Below are 26,288 nucleotides of genomic sequence, written 5' to 3' on the forward strand. Positions count from 1 at the left end.
TTAACTTTCTTGTCCCATCACCTAAAACAAGTCCTTACCTCATACATCATTGAAATTTTTAACTTTTGGGCTCTTTACTACAAATTTAGCTATAGGAATTCCTCTTTCTCCTTTATGCTTTCCTATAGCTTTTAAAGGAATGGGCATTTCTCCTGGCTAGTTCAATATATCCATCTGCCTTTTGTCACTCTCCTTTTCTGCTACATCAAATATTCTACTTTTGAGTCATCTTATTTACTGACTCTAGAGCTCTAGCATGTCAATATACTTGCTGTCTGTGTCAGTATTCATTTTCTCCTTAGCCTATTGACTTCTTCCCTCACAACTCTACTGAACAGTTGTTACTAGGAACATCCATGATCTCCTGAATGCTCAATCCAATAGTCACTTTTCCTTTTAATATTACTGCTCTGCCTCATGCGATACTATTAGTTCTTCCTTAGTTGAAAATGTAGGCTGCTGTAACACTGAAATTTACTGGTTCTCCACTTAACTCTCTCAACTGTTGTTATTTGGTTTCCTTCTGGAGTGCCTCCAGATGCAGTCGCAGTCTCCTTTTACATAGTGTTCCAGGCAAAATTAGTTGGAGTTATTCCACAAAATGAAACATATTTGCCATGTACCCTCTCTCTCATTTTAACCCAATTATTTGTTCTTGACACACATTGTAACAACACTTCCCCCTCCCTAGAGATAGCAGCCAAAAAGAAGACCTAACAAAGAGAAATTGAAATTTTCATTTATAAATTTATGGGAAAAGCAGTTGGTGAGATTTTTATTGCTTAAAATAGAAATTATATACAACCAGTTAGAGAGTAAAACTGAAAAATTTCAGCCATAATTTGGGAAGGGCGAGGTTTTTATGTAAGTCCTCCAATTTGTGGGCATGTCACTATTACACCTGGAATTGCAGACTAGCTATATTAAGCACTCAGCTTGAAAATTCCAGAAATTTAAAAATAGATCTTTACAATGTTATCAGCATATTTAAAAGTAGTCAGCATATTTAAAATAGTAGTATAATTTTTCAGTTCCTAAAGGAAAATTACATTTTTTTAAAAAAGATTTATTTATTTATTTATACAATCACTGGGTACAGTCAGAAGCACAGGAGGGTGAGAGAATTCACCAGAGCCAGAGGGGAGAGCACAGCAGGCAGAGTGACGAAGTACACTGCTGAGGGGAGCAGCGGGGGGCAGGAGAGGTCTGCGTGCCATGTGGGACCCTCACCCAGCCACCGGGGATCAAACTGGCGCTGTAGAGGCTGCGGGCAGCGTCACAACCCAGCACTCAACTGCTGCGCCACCAGGGAGGCCTTAAAGTAAAATTACATTTAACACATCAGTTTGTAAGAACACATAAAAGACTTCTCGGCTTAACAGTTTTATTTTTTAAGATCACAAATACTTAATATTTATCGTTACATGAATAAATGATGTAAACAGAGGTATTAATTTTGGTTTCATATCCATATGTATATATACATGTGTGCACCAGTAAAGAAACCTGTTTCATTCATTTACTTATTTCCCAAATATTTATTGAATGCATACTATGCATGAGGTAGTGGTACAGATGCTTTAATTATATATGAAATCTAATTTTGAGAACTAAAGGTAACTTATTAATGTGGTGGGAAAAAATTTTTTTCCCTTGCTTTGTAAAATGAATTCCTTGTTAAATTCCCAGTTCAGATTCTTATATGGTATATAATGAAATTCTTCGATGAGCATCTTATTTACATATGAGGAAACAAGATTCAGAGAGGACATGGGCCAAGGTCTCATAACTGTTTACTAATATAGCTCTTACTAAAATCCATGTTGTCTAATATATTTCCATACTTGTTCTACATCACATTGTTTTCTCTGTGATTGGTTCTTTAAATTTTTATTTTTTATTGTATTAGGGAGCCAACATGGCATAACACTATTGAGAATTGAAAGACCAGTCGTTTCTATAAAATTCAAGTGACCTGGCCTCTTACCGTGTGGGGATTATTTTTCCATCTTTAAAATGATGGTAGTAGCTGTCTTATGTTACATGAGAGAATAAGAGTTCAGGTATTTACAAAATGAAAAGCACTCAGAATCTAAAGATTTTGTTTCATGTAACTTTTCAAATATGGGACTGCATAAATAAAGCAACATTTAGATTTAAACAACAGGATCAATTACAGTATTTAGCTGGAAATTTGTTTTCATCATGCCATTGATTAGCGATTATGATTGTGTTATTATCTGAGATGGCATTTGTGTTTGTATTGTAATTGTACATTTAGGTGTAAATATGTTCATAAATGAGTAGAGTCATCTTATCTCTGTTAGAGTTTACCTTTTCTCTGCTGACAGTTTTTCTTACGACATTTCCTATGCTCTGTTTAGATTATTTAAATTTTGAATTTTTAAATTTTACCAGCCTTGTCAGTTGGGTGATCCAAAGCTGTAGTTGCAGAATAGTTTTTTTCCCCCACATTTTGTTTGTTTCATAATTTTAACCAACTTTCCCTTTTACAGTTAGTAAAAGCTGAGATTCAAACCCACACCCTCTGTTGCTTCTACAATACCACATTGCTTCATCAAAATGATTTTTATGATTTCTGCTTCGTAATGTTGCTAAGATAGTGCATGTAAAAGGGCTTTGTAAACTGTGAGGCAGTTTTGTGTACAGCAAAACAGAGGATGGTGTGATAACAACACCTGAAGGAGTTTTGGTCCTGTACTTCTAAATCCTATGCAATGTTGTAAACCAGTGTTATCTCAATAAAAAAAATACATTTGAAGAAGAGGGTGTATAAATTAAAAATTAAAAGAGTAAGAAAAGCAAATGTTAAAGGAGAAAACCTTTTGTATGTCCTGTCAATTTACATTTCTTAAATCAACTTGAGATACTTTATTTTTTTATAATAAATTTTATTTTTATATTCCCCATACAATTGCAACCCCCTTATTTTGACCCCAATCTCTCCCCTCCCGCCCCCTACCCCCCATAGAGTGTCTCTGGTTCATAGTTTTTTGTTGATTTTGATTTTCACTTTCTTATAGTTATTCATTTTCCTGGTCCCTTATTTAAGTTTTCTAGATTCCTGCTATGAGTGAGACCATCCGGTATTTTTCTTTTTCTTTCTGGCTTATTTCACTGAGCATGATCCCTTCCAGCGCCATCCATGTTGCTGCAAATTGCATGTGTTTATCTTTTTTGAATGCTGAGTAATATTCCATGGTATATATGTACCACATCTTCTTGATCCAGTCATCTATTTTTGGGCATTTGGGTTGTTTCCAAAGCTTAGCTATTGTAAATAGTGCTGCTATAAACATCAAATTGAGATACTTTAGATGCCAGAATAGTCTTTGTGACATGAAATTCTAATTGTATTAATGGGCCATGACCATATTTGTAAAATATGAAACAAAATGATCACCTTCTGATTCCAGTTAACCACTGATCAGATTATGAGATGTCATGAATGGGATAATATAGCAGACTCTTGGCATTCAGGATTTGATATTAACTTCTTCCTCAACTATTCATAAATCCTAAAGATATATGACAGTTTCTTATGAACCAAACCAGAATGTTATGTGCTGTAGAGCTGGTAGTGAGGAAGTTATTAGCTAATGCATACATCTAATCTAGTTGGACAATGGCATTTATACTTCAGCCTCACTTCTTTTTATTTGCTGCTCACTATTATTTGATAATTATCATAAAATGATTTATATGTATACACACATACTTATACTTTCCTTGTGAACCATTGTTCCAAGGAGAAAACACCATTAATAAAGGTAATGATAGTGAAGTGACTCTGAGGAAACAGGAGGAAAATGGGGAGTTTATAGACAAAATTTTTTTTAAAGATTTATTTATTTATGCATACAAGAACTGGGGTATAAGCCAGAGGTGCAGAGGGTAAGAGAATTCACCAGAGAGAATGGGGAGCAGAACAGGCAGATCTACTGAAATACACTGCTGAGGGGAGTAGCAGGTGAGACAGGAGAGGTCTGCTGTGCCATCTGGGTTGCTTCCTGGCTGGCAGGGGATTGACCTCTGCTGCAGTGGCTGGCAATAGCTTGGTAGCACTGTCTTTAACCCCTGTCTTTAACCAGGGAGGCCCAAAATTATATGTAATAGTATTAATCATAAACATAGGAATATGAAAAGATCTTAAGATACATGCCTTATCTATATCAGGGATCATTTGTATAATAGGGAGCCGAAGTTTTAGCCTGTGAAACTGATAGCATTTGATTATTTACTATATATCTGTCACTCCTTTCATCAGGTATTGTAAACTCACCTAACAAAGCTCCATTTGTCTCAGGTGGTATAATTATCTACCATATTGAAATAGGTGATGAAACAAAATAGTATTTCCCCGAGCAATACTTGGCTTGTTTTTTTATTCATGTGATATTGTCCAAATTTACAAAGCAGAGTAACATAGTTAGGAGTTTTTGTACAGAACTCATTTTTCTTCACTTGGGTCTGTAGTAAAATCATATCCATCTTCAGTTGGTAAATAGCTTTTTTGAACAGGAAAAAACTTGAGTTGGAAGTCCTTCGCTATAGTGAGGAATTTCTCTCCCCAGATATGTGTTTGTAAAATATATATATTTTTCCCTCCCCCAGAGAAACTTGTAAGGTTTATTTTACTGTTAATGCTATTTGATATTTTACTAATCCAATTACTGTATGTTGCTCATTGATTCATTTATCAAGCATTTAATGCGTGTCTCCTGTGTGCTACATATTGTACTAAACTCTAGGGAATCAAAGATGAACCAGACACAATCTCTACACCTTGGTAATTCATTCTGGATAGAAAAATAATAAGCATATAATTATGATAGCCTGTGAAATATGTTTTAAATATTAGGTGAGATATGTGATAAAAGTGTGTGGCTTTTCATATTTTTTCTCCAGTGTGTCATATATCTGACATCTTAAATGTTTGTACTATTCTTGAATAAATTAATAAAGAACAGAGAGCTATGAAAGCATAATATTACAGTTTAAAAAGGAATTAGTTCTGCCTGAATGTGTAATAGAGTGGGGGAAGACTCATAGAAAGTATGACTTTCAAGTTATATTTTGAAATGTAAGCAATTTATGTTGAGAATTAGGAAAGTCAAAGTGCTTTTGATCTTTATCAGTCAAGCATCTGTAGGCTTATACAATTGACAAGGTGCTTTTGTTTGCATTGTCTTTTTTGAGCCTCGTAACAACTCCATGAAGTGAGTTCATACAACCAAATGCTTGAGCCTTTACTATAACCATGGTTTTAGTGTATAGGAGAGAGGAACTAACCATTTTCTTCCTTATAGTTTCATGAAAGTCGTGGTTGCTAATATTGATTATAATTATGTAAGAATTGTCTTCTGACTTTTAAGTATGTCAAAGAAGCACATGCATATAATGAAAAGTGTAGTTCCATTTTTATTTATGGAAGCAGATTAGCTTATATTGATACACATACATTTTTTAGAGGTTCCAGAAAGTAATTAGAAAGTGCTTACTATTTCATAGATTCCTAATGATGCAGATAATTTTTCAGAATTTTTCAGTTCTTTTAAATCATTTATCTGAAAAACAGCAAAATCAAAACCTTCACATTCTCTCTTAAGCTGTTTGTTCTATAATTGAACAGATTTGTTGATAAATAAATTTTATTTTCTGCATCAAATTGTTTGGTTAAAATACTTTAAGGAGAAAAAAGAGGGGGAAAAACTTCCTGATTTATATGTGACTTCCTGTTGTATGTGTTGTGTCTTGTGGACACACACAAGGCAGTGTGGTGTTGTGAAGGAAGAGAGAATCAATGAACAGAATCAAAAGCCAGAAAGAGACTTGCACACATATAGTCAACTGATCTTTGCCATGGGGGTAAAGGCAATTTAATTGAAAAAGACAGTCTTTCAACAAATGATGTTAAAACAATGGAATAGCCACATCCCCAAAAATGAATATAGATGCTGACCTTACAGCTTTCCACAAAATAGCTCAGAACAGATCATAGACCTAAATGTAAAACTTCTAGAAACTTCAACACAGGAGAAAATCTAGCTGACTCTGGATTTGGCAGTGAGTTTTCAGCTGCAACAACAAAGCTATCTACTAAAAAAAAAAATTAGTAATAAGGACTGCTTTAAAATTTACTTTCACTTGACCAAAGACAATTGTTAAGAGTATGAAAAGACAAACCACAGAATGAAGAAAACATTTGCAAAACATATCTGATAAAAAATTATTATCCAAAAGATAAAAAGAACTCTTACGGGGCCTCCCTATCAAGCTATCGCCAGCTGCTGCAGCATGAGTTTGACTCCCCTGTCCCCCACTAGGGAGCTGACCTACATGCGCAGCAGCCCTCTCCTGTCATGCCCACTGCTCCCCTCAGCAGTGTATTTCAGTGGATCCACCTGTTCTGCCCCCCACTCTATCTTTGGTGACCCTCACACACACAGACCCCTGCACTTCTGGCCTACACCACAGTTCTTGTATGCATAAATAAAATAAATCTTTAAAAAAAACCAGAACTCTTAAAATGACAAAAAATGGACAAAAGATCTGAACACACTTCATCTGAGAAAAAATGCAGATGGTAAATAAGCATATGAAAAAGTGCTCCTTGTCATATGTCAGTAGGGAAATGCAAATTAAAACAAATAGACACCACCATACATCTAATAGAATGGCTAAAACCCAACATACTGACAACACCAAATGCTAGCAAGCATATAGAATAACATGCTCTCAGTCATTGCTGGTAGGAATACAAAATGACACAGCAACTTTAAAAACTAATTTGGCAGTTTTCTTAAAACACTAAATGAAGTCTTAGCATATGATCTAGCAGTCATGGTCCTAGGTATTTATCTAAGTCAATTGAAAATGTATGTCCAAGGGACCTCCCCTGGTGGCTCAGGCAGTTGAGTGCCACGCCGTGAAGCTGTCCTCAGCCTCCGCAGTGCCAGTTCAATCCCGGCCTGCCGGTGAGGGTCCCACATGGCGAGCAGACCTCTCCTGTCACACCTGCTGCTCCCTTCAGCGTATTTCGTCAATCTGCCTCTTCTGTTCCGCGCTCTATCTCTGGTGAATCCTCTCACCCTCCCGTGCATCTGGCCTGTACCCCTGTTCTTGTATAAATAAATAAATCTTTTTGTTGCTAGTTTTTTTAATATGTGCCATTCTCACTGGTGTAAGGTGGTATCTCATTGTGGTTTTGATTTGCATTTCGTGGATTATGAGGAATGTGGAACATTTTTTCATATCTGTTGGCCATTTGCATTTCCTTTTGGAGAAGTGTCGTTTAAGTTTTCTGCCCATTTTTTTTTTAAAGATTTTATTTTAAAAACTGCTGAGGGGAGCAGCGGGAGAGACAAGAGAGGTCTGCTCACCATGTGGGTTGCTCCAAGGCCAGGGGGATCGAACCAGCACTGCAGAGGCTGCAGACAGCTTCACAGCGCTGCGCTCAACTGCCTGCACCACCAGGGAGGCCCTCTGCCCATTTTTTTAACAGGATTGTTTACTTTTTTTGGTTGAATCATGTGAGTTCTTTGTAAATCTTTGTGATCAACCCCTTATCAGTTGTGTGGAGTGCAAAAATTGTCACCCAATCAGTAGGGTGTCTCTCTGCTCTGGTTAATGTCTCTTTTGCTGCACAGAAGCTTTTTATTTATTTATTTTAAGATTTATTTATGCATATAAGAACTGGGGTACAGACGGGGTGAGAGGACTCACCAGAGACAGAGTGGGGAGCAGAACAGGCATATCTACTGAAATACACTGCTGAGGGGAGCAGCGGCCGAGTCAGGAGGTCTGCTGCGCCATGTGGGTAGCTCCCTGGGTGGGGTGGGGATCAAATTCGTGCTGCAGTGGCTGCGAATAGCTTCATAGTGCTATGCTCAACCCCTTTTGCCACCAGGGAGGCCCGACAGAGCTTTTTAGTTTGATGTAATCCCAGCTGTTTATGTTTACCTTCTTTTTGTTTCGGGGGATGAGTTTTTAAAAATGTTACTGAGATGGGCCTACCCTGGTGGTGCAGTGGTTGAGCGCTGGGCTACAAAGCTGCCCGCAGCCTCTGCAGTGCCAGTTCGATCCCTGGCCAGTGGCGATGGTCCCACATGGCACAACAGACCTCTCCTGCCACGCCCACTGCTCCCCTCAGCAGTGTATTTAGTCGGTCTGCCTGTTCTGTTCCCCGCTCTGGCTCTGGTGAATTCTCTCACCCTCCCACACTTCTGACTGTACCCAGTGCTTGTATAAATAAATAAATCTTTAAAAAAAAATGTTACCAAGATGTATGTCTTGTAGTGTTTAACCTATGGAAAACATACTTTTTACACAAAGCACTTGTTACATAAAACAAGGATCATAGCTGTATGCCACAAATACCACCAAAGAATTTTCATTCTCTGTTACATACAAAGTTGTTTCTTACTGGCCTCTTCAACCCCACTTCTTAAGGAATACAAAAATATAGTGAGTTTGTTTTTTAACTAAAGTCTAGTATTTAGGTTAGCTTATTAGCTAGTTAGTCCAGCTAAAGCTCTGATATCTATGGGTGAGAACAGATACAAAAGAGATGCTGTTGTAGGACTATGGGTGCCTTGGTGGTAGTATAACATACATCTGAAGTAGTGTGATCCTGTACCTATAAATCATGTACAGTGTTGTAAACCATTGTTACCTAAAAGAAAAAAAGGGAGAGAGGTATTGCTATATCTTGAAATATTACAGAAAGCAGATAATGTTAATAATAATGAAGTATATCTGACTGATTTTCTGATGAGTTATGTGAAGTGCTTATCTTTATATGTTTACATTCCTTCTAGACAGATTGAGTTTATTAGTTAGATAGAACTATGTTTCCCATAGAATAGTTTCTGTCTTGTTTTAAACACCCTTCACAGTCGTATGTATTCTACTTAATATAATTACCTGTATATTCAGCTACCTTGAAAATGGATTTTTTGTTGTTTTTTGGTATAGTAGTCAACACTTCGGTTTTTAAATGTTTAGCTTTTTATTTTAATTAGCATTTTATAAAGTTATAACACTATCACAATCAAAATACTAATATTATATGTTTTAGATCTTATTTATCACAAAGATTCCTCACATTGCCCTTTTATAGCCATACTCACTTCCCTCCTACCTTCCGCACCCCTCATTATCTTCTGGCAACCATGTTCTCCACTTCCATAATTTTGTCATCTCAGGGAGGTATGTGGAATCATATAGTATGTGACCTTTTAAGATTGAATATTTTTGCATGTTTCCCTGGAGACGCAAACAAGTTGTTGCTTGTATTGATAGCTCATTTCATATTCTTGCTGAATGTTTAGTATCCCGTAGTCTTAATATTTTAGTTTAACACTTCGTCCAAGAAGGAATACCTGGGTTGTTTCCATTTTTAGCTATTATATGAAAAGTTGCTGTAAATGTTTGTGTACAAATTTTTGTGTGGACATAACTTTTATTTCTCTAGAATAAATGCCCAGGAGTGTAGTTACTGGGTTTCATATGGTAGTTACGTGTTTAGGTTTTAGCTAGTTTTAAAACTGTTTTCCAAAGTGACTATACAGTCTCACAGTCCCACTAGTAATGTATTGAATTATCTATTTTCTCCATATCTTCACCAGCATTTGTCACTTTATTTTAGTCATTTTGGTCTGGAGATATCTCACTGTGATTCTAATTTGCATCCCCCTAATGGCTAATGGTGTAAGATTTCCTTCCATGTGCATATTTTCATGTATCTATCTGGTGAAGTGTCTTTCGCCCATTTTCTAACTGATTTTTTTCTGTAGACATTTGAGAGTTTTTTATATATTATAGAAACTAATCCTTTGTCAGGTACATGGTTTACAAATATTTTTCCCAGCCTGTATATCATTTCTTTTTCTTCCCAGAGTCACAGTTGTCTTCTTATCTTTCCTTTTTTTAGATAGCATTGATTTACATTGTATAATATTAAAGGGAATAGTTCATACATCCTCAGATATGTATCACACCTCATCCACCAAAGCACACATGATCCTTTACCACAGACCATTGGGTCACTCCCTGCTTTGTTTCTACTCTCATCCCTCTCCATCTAGTAGCCTCAGTCTACAGTCATATGTCTAGAGTTTGTTTTGGCTTAGTTTTTTTATTTCCTTTGTTTTGCTTCTTTTTATATATATATATATGCCATATGAGTGAAATCAGGTAATTCTTTCGCCTTCTTACTTATTTCATTTAGCATAATCCCCTCTGGTTCCATCATGTTGTTGCAAATAGCAAGTGTTTATCTTTTTATAGCTGCATCTTTTTATAGTATTCCATCCACTGCTCACAGTGGATTTATTTTGATGAGCTCCAATTTAGCATTTTTTTTTCCTTTTCTGGATTGTACTTTTTTTTTTTGTTAAATTTAGAACTCTGTGCTTAGCTCTAGATCTCAAAGTCTTTCTCTTTTCCTAAAAATTCTATGATTTTATGTTTTACACATTTAAATCTGTGGTCCATTTTAAGTTAATTTTTCTATGTGTGACCTCAGTAAAGTTTCAGTTTTTGCCTATGGGTATCCAGTTGTTTCAGCACCAATTGTTGAAAAGATAGTCTTTTCTACTTTGAATTTCTTTTGTATCTTTGTCAAAAAATCAGAATTCCTTAATGGGTACAGGGTTTTTTTTTGGGGGGGGGTGATGAAATTATTTGGAACTAGTGGAACTAGGTGATTGAACAACTATGCGACTATACCATTGAATTGTACACTTTAAAATGGTTTTATGTTATATGAAATTCATCTCAATAAAAAAATCACTTCTTTCGATAGTCACCACAAGAGCTTATTATGAGATTTAAATGGGGGGGGGGGATTTGGCATATCTGTGTGGGACTATTTCTTGATTCCCTGTTCTGTTTCATTGACCCTTCTGTCTGTCTTTCTGCCAGTACTTTACAGCCTTGATTACTATAGTTATATAATAAGTCATGAAATTGTAAACTGATTTCTCTCATTCCTTTATTTTCAAAATTCCTTTAGCTATTCTAATTCTTTTGAATTTCTATATGAATGTTAGAATAATCTTGTCTATATCTAGGAGTTGCATTAAACCTGTATAATGGGGAGAATTGACATCTTTACTATGTTAAGTCTTCCAATCCATGAACATGGTATGTCCCTCCATTTATTTAGATCTTCTTTGATTTCTTTCATCAGCATTTTCTAGTTTTCAACACAAAAATCTATATATAGGTTTTATTAGATTTATACTTAAGTATTTCTTTTTTGAACAATTATAAATGATGTATTTTTTTAAGTTTGGCAACACATTTTATTGCTAGTATATAGAAATAAAGTTGCTTTTGCCTGTTTTATTGTATCCTGCAACTTTGCTGAACTCACGTCTAGGAGCGTTTGTATAGATTATTTGGGATTTTCCATGTAGACAATTTGTCATCTGCAAATAGTTTTAATTTTTCCATGCCAATTTTTATGCCTTTTTTACTTCCTTTTCTTGCTCTATTCCATTGTTGAGAACTTCTAGTACTGTTGAATAAAAATGATGAGAATGGGTTTCCTTGCCCTCTTCCAGATCTTAGTTCTTATAGATGCTCTCTCAAGTTGAGAAAGTGCCCCTCTATTCCTATTTTTCTGAGAATTTTTCTCATGAATGGTTGTTGGATTTTGTTAAGTGCTTTTTTTCTCCTGTTCTTATAGTGAATTATACTGACTGATTTTTGATTATTGAACCAGCCTTGCATCCTGGGGGTGGATTAAACCGCACTTTGTTGGGCTTCCCCTGGTGGCACAGGCTGTTGAGCGCTGCGCTGTGGAGCTGTCCGCAGCCTGCAGCGCTAGTTCAATCCCGGCCAGCTGGCAAGGGTCCCAGATGGCGAGCAGACCTATCCTGTCAGCCCCGCTGCTCCCCTCAGCAGTGTGTTTCATCACTCTGCCTGTTCTGTTCCCCGCTTTGTCTCTGGTGAATCCTCTCACCCTCCCGCACATCTGGCCTGTACCCTGGTTCTTGTATAAAATAAATAAATAAATCTTTAAAAAAACACACACACACACACTTTTTCATGGTGTATAATTCTTTTTTTTATATTGCTGGGTTCCATGTTAAATTTTTGGAAATCAGGGGAACCAAGTTAATTTTGTCTCAAGAACCTTTTGAGCAGCCCTTTACCTGGTAGTAAGACAAAAATTGAATGATGACTAGAAAAGGAGAGAACTTACAAATCTGAGAAAAACTAAGAAATTATAGGAGCATTAATGTGGTCATTCTTTGGAGTAAAAGTGGCCAAGGAATTGTCTGCCTAGAGTATGCTAGTATGTCCTTTTTAGCTACTTAAATTGTCTAGAATGATAAAATTTGCAATGAGGAGATCTTCCAATTACCTGGAGTTTACTAGATGAGAGAAAGGGAGGGTTAGAGAGATGGAATGAATCTCAAGATTATAGATTGTTTGCTAGTGTAGGGGCAAGTGATGATCTAGAAGTAGTAGAGGAAAACAAACTGGCTGGGGAGAAAAAGAGAGGAACGGAGCTATTATTTATCAAGATGGTAAGAATTAAATCTCTAAAGTCAGATTACTAGAGTTTGAATCCTATCTCTGCCAATTACTGTGTTGCTCATTGGGGGAGTTATTTCTCCAGACCTTAATTGGTTTATCTGTAAATGATGAAAGTGGTAGAATCTCAGAGTTTGTGGATGAAGTTAAAATAAATAAGGCATTTAGAACAGTACATGGTTCAAAATAACCTTTTCATAAGTATTAGGAAATTAATATTGTTTACTGTTTTGTACTAATTTAGCAGTTTATTTAATTGTTTTTACCTTCATTTAGGCAATTACCACAAAACTAATTCATTTATCTTGGCAATAAAATTATTTGTTTTCATATTTCATGGCCTAGATTCATAAATATCTTATTTTTATGCCCTTTGATGTACTAGGATACATTGATGAGGATAGTGAATCAAACCATTGTATCGGACAAGGAGGTATTAACCTTAAATCAGTTAACCATTATCTTTTGTGACCATTTGACCACTTTACCTAGACAATTGTAGATATATGTGTTGTGTATCTATTATAAGATCTGGGGAGGTCAGTGCATTATCTTTGTAGCCTCTGTCTGGCCCACTACTCTCCAGGGGCAGTTCCTTACATATTCGTTAATAAAATAAATGCATACTTTATAATCAATAAAATTTTACAAGAACTGTGGATTTATCTGGAGATTTATATCAACTTTATGCTTAGATTTAGAGAGAGTGTTTGTAGTTTCTGAGAAATTGCTATTGTAATAGCAAAAACAGTGCTTACTATGTACCAGGAACTTCTAATCACTATATAAAACTTCTCTAATTCTGTTAAGTAGCTTTTATTATCATTGCCATTTTACAGATAAGAATACTGAGACACAGAGTAACTTGTCTAATATCAGAAAGCCCAATAAGTGATAGAGCTGACATTTGAAAGCCACACAGCCTGGCTTTTAATCCCTCTATTATCTTTGTAATGTTTGAAATTTTTAGTCACAGGATTTATATAAGGTATGTGTGACATTTGAAAAGATCATCTCTGTTCCATAATTCATGCAATAATTTAGATTTCCTGATTCACTAGTTGATATTGAAAGCTATACTTACTAGATTATAGAATGAGCTTAGAAATTCTTTTGTAAAGAAGTAGTTGGGGGGAAAATGCAAGTATTTATTTGGAGTGCCTACCTTTATACCTTAAATGTGTCAAATGGATGCAGATGTCTAGGAGTTGTTTTCCTACTTTTTGCTTTATAGCTGCCCTTTTGCCCAATTTATCTGCCTGTAAATTCCTTCTCAATATGACTTTTTGTTTGTTTTTTTCCAATGTGTAGTGTATAACGGCCATTGTTTTATAGATGAGAGGTACATTTGGTGTTTTTATTCAGGCTTGAATTCTAAAATATGGTAAATGAGCACTGGTTTTGTTGCCAAAAAAAAGAGAAAGAGAAAGAGAAAAAGAGAAGGGACTTTAAGATGTATTGGCATCAGAACTGTATTTGCTCCTCCTGGCTCAACCATGTGCTTGTAATTCTTAAGTTTTGAATAGATGATGGTGATGACTTTGAGCTATCTATATTAAAGAAGTTTCATTCATTTGTGCTGTTATTAAAATTATTCTGACTTTAATCATTATGTGTATCTGTGGAAGAAATACTTAAAGTACAACAAAAATTTTATGTGGATAAATTTATTTCAGAATCTAGAATTTCCTTCAGATGTTTTCAAAGATCTGAGTATTCTATTTACATAAATGATATAAAAGTTAACCTATCTATAAAATGTAGAAAAATGAAGTCCAAATTTTAAATGTGCTTTTAATAATTCCAAATTTTGACATTTCTTTTATTTGTAGCTCAGATCGTCTGATAGAAGAGACAATAAGGTAGGAATTTTTCTTTTTGTTTTACTTTATTGTGAATTTTTTTGTTTGTGCATAAACAGATTTACTCTCCACCTAGTGTTAAATACTTTTTGTCAGTGAAAAGGAAATTAACTAGGTATGGTCTCTACACTTAAGAATTTAGTGATAGCTTAAGTAGTGCTTTTCAGGAGAGGTTGAATGAACTACATGCAAACAACAACAAACATTTGTATTCTTACCATCGGCTTTGGTATTATATAGCTCAAGTGCTTTACATGCTTTATTTTATTTAATCTCCAAAAAATCCATGAAATAGACACTCTCCAAAACAAAAGGAGAAATTAAGGTAAGTAATTTGCCTGTGGTCACATAATTAATAGTGTCAAAGATTCAAATCCTCAATTTTGAGTCTTAACTCTAGAACCAGAGCTCTGTATAAACCACTCCTGTTAATAATCTTTACCACCTCATAGAAAGAGTACAAGCTTTGGAGTATGATTTGGTTTCATATCTGGCTGTACTGCTTTTTAGATCTTTGTTCTTGGATATTACTTGGAACTTTCACTTTCTTACTTGATTTAAAACAAGGAATTGATAGTACCTACAGTAAAAGATTGTTGTGAAGAGGACCTCCCCGGTGGCGCAGCGGTTGAGCGCTGGGCTGTGAAGCTGCCCGCAGCCTCTGCAGTGCCGGATCAGGATCATTCCCCAGCCACCGGGTGAGAGTCCCACATGGCGCGCAGACCTCTCCTGCTGAGCTCGCTGCTCCCCCTCAGCAGTGTGTTTCCTCAGACTGCCTGTTCTGCTCTCCGCTCTGGCTCTGGTGAATTCTCTCACTCTCCCGCACTTCTGACTGTACCCAGTCCTTGTATAAATATATAAATAAATCTTTAAAAAAAAAATTGTTGTCAAGATTAAAGGTAATTAGTAAAACTTAGCACAATGCTTGATTGCTATGACGTAATCTGTAAGTGGTAACTATTAATACAAAAATTCTTTTAACTTTCTAGTTTTATATCATTTCTGAGAAGTTATAATAGTACATAGAACTCCCATATACACTTTATTTGCCACATTTGTTTTCTCATAATTTTCCCCCTGAACTTCTTGAAAATAAGTTGTTGATATGATGCTTCTTTATTGCTAAATGTTTCAGTGCTAATATCCTAACTGTATTTATATTAATACATGAACAATAGTAGTATTCGATGGGTTATAATATGTTCTTGTCATTATTTAACAGTCTTAAATTGTTACCTTGTATAAAAGATACAATTACCATGTCATGGAATTTTGTTTAAATTTTATGTACTGGATCTTCCACCTGAACAAAGTTGCCTAATTATCGACTGAATTATCTCCATTGTGACTCTTCCCTTTTCATTTGTCCATAAGTCAGATCATATTTTGCCAGGGATTCTTCAAGTTTCCCTATAGTCCTTTTCCTTTTTTTCTTCTCTTTATGCCTAATCTTCTAGGACCAGACTGCGTTAACTAAACTTTTTAATTTGAAACTGGCCCATTTAAGGACTGGTAATAAAAGTATAAAAATTTAGAGTACCTGATAAGATAGGAATATTTGCTAACCAATATTAAGATAGTTAAGAAGTAGAACACTTACAGTTCAAGATCTTTTACTATTTATTTTTTCAAAATATGATATTTCTCACAATTAAAATTCCATTCAGTATAAAACTAGTTACAATTATTTACAGAAAATATAAAAGTTAAGTGTCAAATAATTACTTTTACATATCCTATATGTAAAAATTTACATTTGGCAATACATATTAAAATACATACACAACTGAATATAGACCTTGAGGTCATCTATTGAAAAAAACTAATATTTTTAGTATTTACTCTTAAGTTTTAAATGTATAACTAATATTATTGTCTGTTGTTGAAAAAATAAATGTCTGGGTTTGGTTCATAGTACAACTAAGAAAGTTGAAGTTCCAGTAAGCACATCAATGATTTATCATTTTAAAAGCATTATATATTATTTGGAGCTTATGTTTTGCCTGAGTATTTGACCCTTGAAATAACAACAGTCTAGATTTCACTCAGCTTGACTCCAAATGATGGAATGAGATGGGAAAGTATGTTTAGATATACTTTGTGTGGTACTGGAAATCATGCATATTCAACAAGATAATAACATAATGTATGATGATAATATCCAGTCTCCAAGGAATACAAAGTGCTTTGCGGAAATTATTTTTTAATCTTCTCTATTTACTTCTGAGTCAAAGTATATGGAAGATGGTGACAGACCCCGTTTAAAAAACAGAAGCATATATATTTTCAAAGATTGCCTCAGATTGCTCAGCTTAAGTTTGAATTCTGTTGTTTTGTACAAGGGCCTAATGCCTATTTTAAAATATCTTATAAAGTTATTTTGAAACAACCACGTTTTAAATGTATCCTGTTCTTTCATAGACATGCATTTATGTCTCATTTTTTACATTGAAATTTTATGAATAGCATGAAGTTATACATTGAAAAATTATTAAATAAAGCTAATGATGTAAGGAAGTTGTTAATTTGACTTTTCTTGTGCTTTTTGTTTTTTGGATCTAAAATTCAATGTTTTATAAAATTGACAATTCTTGTTTCCTTCTACTCTAATCTTCACTGGTTGTTCTCTACACTGTCCTGGTCCAGGAATGACTTTTCATCCTTATCCTGAAATAATAGAGATGTTTTGATATTCTTAAAATAAAAAAGGACTCATACCCTGCACATTCTGTGACTTGCTTATTCAGTGTATCAAAAGTGTCCGTTCAGATTAATAAAAATAATATAGCTTGTTTTTTAAATAACCAAATATTATTTCATAGTGTCATCACAACATAATCTAAACTGGAAACTTTCCAGTTTGGGAGCAGGGAGGGATTCAGTGTTTTTATGTTTGTCTTTTACTATTCTAAATAATGCTTCAATAAATATGCTTTCACATAACTTCTTATACAGTTTTATTCTTTGCCTTCTTAAATCTTGACATGTCAATTTTGATTCATTTGTCATTTGCTTAGAGTACTCCTAGCATTTTCCTCTATTAAGATAACTCCTTGATAAGTCAGGCTTTTAGAGACCCTAAAGCAGCGGCATGCTGGGTGGTAGTAGATGGCTCAGCGATTTTTTTCTTTTAGGAGCTGGGCATCCACACCAGTTGGTAGACTGTCAGCTCTCTGCTTATAGGTCTTTGGTTGTATATAACAGTCCTTTCCTAGCTGCCAGGATTGGGAGCATTTCAGTCCATTGCTGCAGTCCCTGTACATGGAGAGCCATATCCTCCACTGTCTGGGCTCCTCAGGATGCAGTGAAAACCTGTGTTTGCACCAGGCTTGAAGAAAATCTAGCCTTCCCTGTCAACTAGAATATCTAGTTCCTTGGTACTTTCCTCACTGAGAGAGTATACCCCTTTGTCTTTCTTTCTTCCCTGGAGATCTCAGAAGAACTTGGGACCTCAGATGGAACTGCCCTAGTATGTCTGCTTTAGTTCTTGGTTTCCTCCATAGAGAAGAAAATTTGTCCTGAGATCAGGAATTTTGTGCTCTGAATCGCCATCTTCCTAAACTCACTTTATTTCTGTTGCTTTTTTTTTTTCAGTATTTCACCTATTTTTGGAATTATTCTCTGGAACATTCTGTTACCTGTTACTTTTTATAATGTCATTATGAAAAGCACTCCCCTGTGTGTTACATATTAAAATGGATACTGACCCTGCTCTCTAGGATTCTAATGTCCAGGGAGATACGACTGTTTAAAGTTAATAATCCGGGCCTCCCCGGTGGCGCAACTGTTGAGTGCTGGGTTGCAAAGCTGCCTGCAGCCTCTGCAGCACCGGATCGATCCCCGGCTGCTCCCCAGCCACCAGAGAAGGGTCCCACATGGCGCGCAGACCTCTCCTGCCGCCCGCTGCTCCCCTCAGCAGTGTGCTTTGGTCCTTCTGCCTGCTCTGCTCCCCGCTCTGGCTCTGGTGAATTCTCTCACCCTCCCGCGCTTCTGACTGTACCCAGTGCTTGTATAAATAAATAAATCTTTGGAAAAAAAAAAGTAAAAAAAAAATAAAAAATAAAGTTAATAATCCTAGTAGTGATAGCTAAAAGATATTAACTGAGATTCATTTAAATAGGACATCAGAGTAGACACATGGAGAAGATACACAAAGAGTAACTTTTCCCCTTCTTTCTTTCTTTTTAAAGATTTATTTTTATTTGTGCATACAAGAACTGGGGTAAAGACCAAGGGTACAGGGGGTGAGAGGATTCACCAGAGACAGAGCGGGGAGCAGAACAGGCAGGTCTGCTGAACTACACTGCTGAGGGGAGCCACAGGCGAGACAGGAGAGGTCTGCTGCCCCATGTGGGTTAGCTACCTGGCTGAGGATCGAATACATGCCGCAATGGCTGCCCATTATCTTGATAGCACTGACTTTAACCCGTGCGCCACCAGGGAGGCCCCTCCCCTTCTTTCTAATCACTTAATGAATCTATGACCATTACCATCTGGCTTGGAAGGCAAACATAGTGTTGCATGTGTGTCCTAAAACCTGCCTAGTTGGCTCACAAGTAGATTTTGGAACATAATATTTTCACAAATTCAGAACTGTTTGTATATGAATACTTTATGATATATTGCATCTTTGGTTCTATTTTTATTGTTGTAATTCCCTACTTCCCTCTCCATGGTTTTTCCTGATTATGAAGGCATGTTAATAGCGAATCCCTTTTAAAACCATTTTAAGATACTTTGGTAAATGTGTCTGTTAATGTCTTGTGTCATGTGTTACTTTGAAAAAAGAACCCACAGGAAATGATTTACTGTGTAGTCCAAAAAGGAAATCAGAGATAGCAGTAAGGATGGAGTGGTCATTGAGAAAAAGGACATGGGAAGGTGACTTAGAAAATGATTTTTTTTCTTTTTTCTGCCTAGTACTTTTCAAGATGATATTACTCACCTTAGTTTTCTGTTTACTTTTAAGGATATGATGGGTCCATGCACAATAATCTGAAATGCCAATTTAATTATCCTCTTTTCCCCCCTTACAGCATTGCTATGGCAACAAAAGAAAATATGACTTCACAAAGAGGAATGTTAAAGTCAATTCAGAGCAAAATGAACACTTTGGCCAGTATCCTTTTTGAAAGTTTATATTTGTGGGTTTTTTGGGGGGCGGGGTCTGTGGGAGTACTTTTTCTTTTTCTCTTCTTCTGTCAGGTTACAATCATCGGTTCCAGTAAGAGAACGTTAGTAATTACATAATATAAATGTATCCTGCACATCTACTTCATACTATTCAGTGTTTTGTTGTTTGTTTTTTCCTGAAAGAGTACTTCAAAAGTTATATATTTTTGTTTCTTTTTCCAATTTGGAGAGTATGTCAGTGGCAGGCACTTGGAAGGGGAAAGCACAAACAGCCGCATGTGTAGATGAGTTACCATTGCTGGTAGAATATTTTCATGATTCTCTGCTTGTTTGTTGTAACTGCGACCTTTTCAACTCTTCAGTTTCCCAATTTAAATCAGAATTACTAGTTCTTCCTTTCTTGGAGAAACTGCTAGATCTGCTACTCTGAAACATTTGTTTTCTCTCTGAGAAGTCAAACCTACTAGGGAAAAAGTTTCCTTCCCCAATTAATAAGGTGGAAAGACCTGTAATTTTCAAGTTGATTATCTGCTCCTAGGTAATTCAAGGCTACTTTTTAGTTTGGTACCTTATTTGATGTATTGGTATTTTCCAGGCTTTTTTTCTTTTTGATGAATTTTATTCTTTTTATAAAGAATAAAACCACACATCTAAAATAGTTTATAGTTTACATGGGATTCTACAGTTTACAGAGTAGTGGTATAATCATTCCAAAAGAATGCGTGTTTAAAAAAATAAATAAAATGGGTATGAATTAGTCAAGACTACTAAGGTAGTAATAGAAACCTAATTCACTGACTTAAAAAGGGAAAGGAGAGAATTTGTTCAAGTATCTGTAAATTCAGGGGTGGAATCTGGCTTAACATATGACAATATTCAGGGATCAAATTTTACTATCACAAATCTGTCTTCTCTCTGACAATTCCATATCATTCTGTTTTCCTGTGTGTTGGCTGACCTCATTCTCTAGAAGGCTTTGTCAGTGATAGAGATGGCTACAAGTGTCACTTCCTGCCATTTTGAAAATCCCCATGGAAGAAGGATATCTTTTCTAATGCTATGGTAAAAGTCCCAAGAGGTCTGTGATTGCCCCAGCTTGAATCACTGTCTAGCCCCGTCACTGGCCAAGAAGGGGGAGGGATATTTCTGATCAATCCTGAATTTGCATGTATACATGATAGCAGAGAAAAAGGTGAGTTCTGCCCTATTACATGGACTATCTATGAACTATCTATAGAAAAGGAAAGAGGGCGTTCCCTAGAGGTGAACTGGACAGAAACATGTCTGCTGTAGAAAGGGTTTCCTAATGCTGAAAGTTCTCACACTCTTCCAAGAGGATTTGTTGATCTTTTTTTACTAAGCAAGAAAAGATTAAGCATTTACTTTAATGAGATTTGTACCTTATCATAGTTCTTGCTCATTACTTCATGTTTCCTGTACTACATTTTAAAATTGTCTCTGCAAGTTCTTGCTTTTTTTCATTAATAATTGAAAAACACATTAATGGCTGCAGTGTGTAAAGCTCTATTCTAGATGCACAATGAAGTTCAAGATGCAAAGAAGACATGGTCTTAATCACACAATGTGTAGATTATTTAAGTCTGCAAATAAATATATTCCCTGCTGAAAGTCATTTCATTACAGGAAAATGCAGTGAGAATTCACAGGGAATAGGAATTATTCCAGCTATCTCATATCTCAGGTGATTTTGTTGGTAGCTTCTCTGACCTTAATATAATGTCTCTTAACAAGAAGGCTGCACCTGCAGGTGTATAGTCAGAAACCATTGCTAGAAATGCAGAACAATACAGGATGCGGAAGCATGTACTTTGGTCTGCAACATATAAAGAAGTAAAAGCGTGAAGGTATTTTTAACTACTAAGTAAAAATACAGTTGTGGCGACTATAAAACCCCTAAGTTTGAAAATTTTCTTTTTCTTTTTTTTAATAACTAAAGAATATTTATTTGTTTTTCACTAAGACTTTACCTTGAGGACATAACTGCAGTGTTGTCTCTTCACCACCTACCCCCTTGAAGAGGTACAGTAAATATTATTAAAGCAGATATGAAGTTGGGAGGATTGGAACCAACATTAACTGATAATGAATAGCCTCTCTCTAAAACATCATAAAAGTGTTTTAAGTGAAAAAAAAGGGGGGGGGGTGGAGGGGAGAGAAGGAGCAGGCAGTGAGGGTTTCAGATTAAACAAATCCTCACATTTTATCTAATACTCAGTCCTGACAGAGTGTATCAGTGGAAACAGTATTACTATAATACAAATCTTATACTACAGCACACTGTATATGCCTGTGTTCGAAGCCATCCCATCCAGCTAATACTTCCAGCTCAACTATTTCCTGGCCAATTGGGCTAGCTGATGAAGAAGCACTTAAATCTTATCTTTAATCCAGTCTTGATAAAAACACTGGTATGTGTGGATATCAACTCAGTAAACAAGGCAAGTGTGGTCTGCCCAATCATCAATAACATCAAACAACTGATATGTGACAGAAGGGCTGTTAGATTCATTCTCTTCAGATATTCTTAATACATTTTACAAACACATTCACAGATCTATGGTCAGCACACATTCTGCCTTCTGCTGTAGCAGGAAAATGGTGTGAGACATGCATGGCACCAAACTCCCTGCAATCTATCTCTTTTTTTATGTTCCCCAAATAGAACACCAAGATCACTTTAACCCACTTTCCTTCCATATTCTATCTACTACTGCAAAATAAATAAAAATATTTAAATAACTCACCAATGCCTGATTATACAGATCCTAGAGTTGGTTCTTATTGTCTGAATCCATGAGAATCTTATCACTCTGAGGAAAGAATCAGATACTTCTTGAAACTCTTTGGCAAAACTTCTCAGTCTTCTGAGAGAGAAGAGGTGAAAGTGAGAGGTGGTGATCGCTCTGTATACCGATACACCTGGGCCTCCCTACTCTGCACGATTCCTTTGTTCCTGACCACAGTGGCTCCCTGAAGCTTGCAGTAATCCCTCTGTACAGGTAGCTGTCACTATTGTTACTTTCTTCTCCCTGTCTATTTTTAATTTTCATTCTTATTTGTGTAATATAATATATTGGGATGACTGTGACTGAGCAGTAGAGCATTCCTAGTTTTGACATATGTGTGCCCAAGACTTTCTCAGTAAAATTTTCTTTCCTTCTTTTATCTCATCACTTCATTTCTGGACCCCACTGATCTCTATATTTATAATACCTGTGACTTCTCACTGAAGAGGCTTCTTCCAGATATGACCTTAATAAAAATTTCTCAAAGATCGCTTTCCTGCTGTGAACAGTCTCATCCAACGGATCAACCTCCGGAAGCGACGAGACTCCCTTATCTTGGGTGGTGTTATTGGTGTCTGTACCATCCTATTGTTGCTGTATGCTTTCCATTGATGGGACATCTCCAGAGACTCTTGACAACCACTGCTTTCACACCCTGATCTGGAATAAGGAAAAAAGGAAGGAGAAGTTGCCCTGATAATTAGCCTGACCAGCAGGATTAACTCAAGACTCATAGTGAAATATTCTGTGACATGGTCAGGTTCAGCTGAAGCCACAGTTTTCCTGTGCTGTCTTTTCTAACACACATTTTCTTCTGTGTTTAGTTTAAAAAAAAAAAATGTGTTTTCAGTTGCTTTTGTCTCCCCAGAAGGTAAGTAAACCAGTCAGAAACTAAGTTTCTGTGTTTCAGTGACAGTGTTTAAAGGCTGTTGACAAGCCAAGTCTGATGGCTGGCTGAACTCTTCAGAAAACCAGGTTTCCTTATATCCAAAGACTGCTTTCCTTTCAAACCACTAGATTGGGTTGTGAATAAAAATAATTCTTGTCCCTTTATTTTATGCTCATGATGAGAAATCACAAGTCATTTCTCAATAATCTGTGTTATAAATTTCTACTGTTTCCCCAATTCTTGGTATCAAGGAAAATTCCATTTCTCATGATTCTTGAAGATGCTGATAGGTTTGTATAAAACAGAAGACACACACTGCAAAAAAGATTTTTTAAATTCTTTTTGTGTGTGCGTACAACCTGGGCTTAACTGCATTAAGTCAAGAATGACAGGCTTTTTGAGAAGGAGGCAGTCATTGTTTTGATTTTTTTGTTATTTCTTCCATTGGAATAATATTGCTGTATAAGAAAATTAAATGTCATTTCTACCATGACAAAAGAAACTAATAGCCAATGTCAATGCGCCTAAATATTTCTCATCATGTCAGGATTAACACTGGTAAACTCACTGAGGGGACTGCTCAATTTTCCATGAGATCTGTTCAACAAGCCACATGTAAGAAGAAATAAAAGGGCCACCACCCAGATAATTCCATTTGTAAATGCTTCATAATTTAAGAACAAAAGTTTAAGAACTGTCTGTACCAGGGATTCTGTATTTTATAAAAATCTGTTCATTCCAAATCTGTTAAGCTTTTCCAAACATCCAGAGAATGGTTTCACTATTGAAGGTGCTTGTGACAGAATTTATCTCTGTCTGCATCTGTCTTCTATGGTCATCCCTAGAGAGTGACAATATTTTAAATCATCCACCAGACTTTGTTTCAAGTTTAACTATTTCTCTGTTTCTATAATTTCTTGTCTAAATGAACTACAAGTAGATTTGAAAACTTTCTGTACTCAGCGAGAAAGAAGTCTGCGCTTCACCATTGGATCTTACTATGGTATTTATAATATTGGCTTCCAGTTGTACTACAGGAAATGAGAGGATATTAGCATGTAGATGTTACTACATCATAATGTGTTGATGTTTCAGACAACTTGATATCTAGGTCGATGGGTAGACTAACCCCTGGTCTGGTACAAACTGAGAGATTTTTTATTCTGGTGTCAAAGTTTTATTATGTTCTGGGTATGAAGGGTATTTGATATATTTTTTTTTAATTCTGGGGTTTGTTTTTCTAAATATGGGTTGATTGATCATTTCTTTGATTGGTGGCACCCTTAAAATTAAGTTTAGGTTTTCCCAACGTAAACTTTAAAGGATTAGGGAAGTAAGATTGTTTATTGAAGTCTCTCTTGGGAGAACAAAACTTCTTTCCCCTGACACTTTATTATCTTTGATTTTTCAAAGCGCCTTGATTGATGGTTGTGCCTCAGCTAGAATTTATGGGACTTTGGTTGCTACCTAGTTTGCATTTATAAAATCTGAAGTATCATAAATAAAGTTATTTATTTAATTATACTACCAGTCTTTTTTACTGGTCTGATTATTTGGTGCATTTGTTAAAGCTGATTGTGTGAGAATAAAACTAGGATACAAGCTAATCTAGCTTGCTGCAACTAATCACACACACATACTTTTGATGGCTGATGGGCCTTGCCATTAAAATTATGCTTAAATGAAGTAACAGAATTATGTTGGTTATTTTCTTTGTGAAAATAAACTTGTTCTTCCAAGGAAGTTGAAAAGTTTGGTGTAGATGTTGGTGTCAGATAGGTCTGACTAATCTCCCAGTGCTGTAGCCCGTAGTAAGGTGACCCAGGGCCAAATATGGAAAGCTAGGACTGCGCTTGCTTATCCTTTGCTCTTCGGGTTCCTTCGTTAGCAGAAGAAACCCTGGAGCAAGGAAATAGAAGTGTATGTGCCACTTAGAAGTAGAGGCTCAGTGTAGATCCTTTGATAGATGATTTGAACTCTTGCAGTGATGTGCCGTTTAATTTTTTTTTCAGTCATCTTGATTTTTTGCCCTTTTTTGCTAGCCACAGGGGCTAATGGTGAGTTGCTTGTTAGAGTCAGTCAGAGCTTGGGAGGTCAGAGGAATTTTCTGTATCTACTCCCAAATGTTGTCTCTTAGGGGAAATTATTCTCCCTTTGTTATTGTCTTATATTTGGATGTTTTTAGTAACCACTCAAAACTTTTTGTTTCACTAAATAAAGTATGAAAAACCATGGCAACAAAAAGTACAGAAGATTCCATAAGATATACTTCTGAGGTTTTATTTTCATGTGTGCTGATAACTATAGTGAAAAATATTTAATAAATCTACTCAAGTTCAAGCCCAGATATCCAAGTGCTTTAGCTGATCCATCCTGGCTATCTCTGCATTCATTTTATTATTAATCTTATTATTGAAGATGATGATGAAGGATTCCCTGTAATCTGCATTGCTCATTTTACTTTCCTAATGTTATAAAGGGGCTTTCCTTTTCCACTATTCTTTTTTCCAAAATTTGCTTTTACAGAGAAGGCTTTTTTCCATACTGCCTGGTGCCCAGATCAGGTATGGGAGTAAAATCCCAAGGAGAAAATAAGATGGTAAAAGCAGACGCTTAGGAGGGATCTTTTTGTATCTGGAACCAAATATTTATTTTGGTTCTTTCCATTTAGATGCTGACTGCATCAGACTAGAAAAACATACTCATTGAGTCTTGATGCCTCTGTGTAATCAAGACACCTTGGACTTGCATCCCCACCATTAATTTTCTCTTTCACTATTTATCTCAACCTGATAGGAAGGACTTTAAAGGACTGGACCAGCCTTTTGCTTTCTAATGCCTCACATTTGATCATCCGATATAATTTCTTGGAAGTTGACTGCGTTCATTGAATTTTGTGGGGAAATGTACCTAAAAAGCAGAGGAATTCTTAGAAAATTGAAATTATGTACCGTTCTCCTTTGGGACTACGAATTGTTTGGCCTGATCTTCAAAAAGATGCAGAGCTTTTCATCATGGTCTTTATAA

General features: G+C 35.9%; 1 protein-coding gene and 1 pseudogene across 2 annotated transcripts in view; one reads left to right on the forward strand and one right to left on the reverse strand.

Moving 5' to 3' along the window:
* The window catches only part of GOSR1 (golgi SNAP receptor complex member 1), a 41,670-nt gene extending 18,472 nt beyond the window's left edge, over positions 1–23,198 (forward strand). For both annotated transcript variants that reach the window (XM_037491785.2, XM_037491786.2), the window contains exons 7-9: positions 14,403–14,432; positions 19,469–19,551; positions 22,860–23,198. In XM_037491785.2, the coding sequence (XP_037347682.1) occupies positions 14,403–14,432; positions 19,469–19,551; positions 22,860–22,984 (238 nt within the window). In that variant the 3' untranslated portion in view covers positions 22,985–23,198. The remainder of the gene's footprint in view (positions 1–14,402; positions 14,433–19,468; positions 19,552–22,859) is intronic.
* On the reverse strand, positions 21,917–22,195 carry LOC119230548 (enhancer of rudimentary homolog; annotated as a pseudogene).
* Positions 23,199–26,288: the final 3,090 nt, after the last annotated feature.

This window comes from Talpa occidentalis, unplaced genomic scaffold, assembly GCF_014898055.3.
Source record: "Talpa occidentalis isolate TD23 unplaced genomic scaffold, MPIMG_talOcc4v2.1 talOcc4.7, whole genome shotgun sequence".
In the NCBI taxonomy this organism is placed as follows: Eukaryota; Metazoa; Chordata; class Mammalia; order Eulipotyphla; family Talpidae; genus Talpa; species Talpa occidentalis.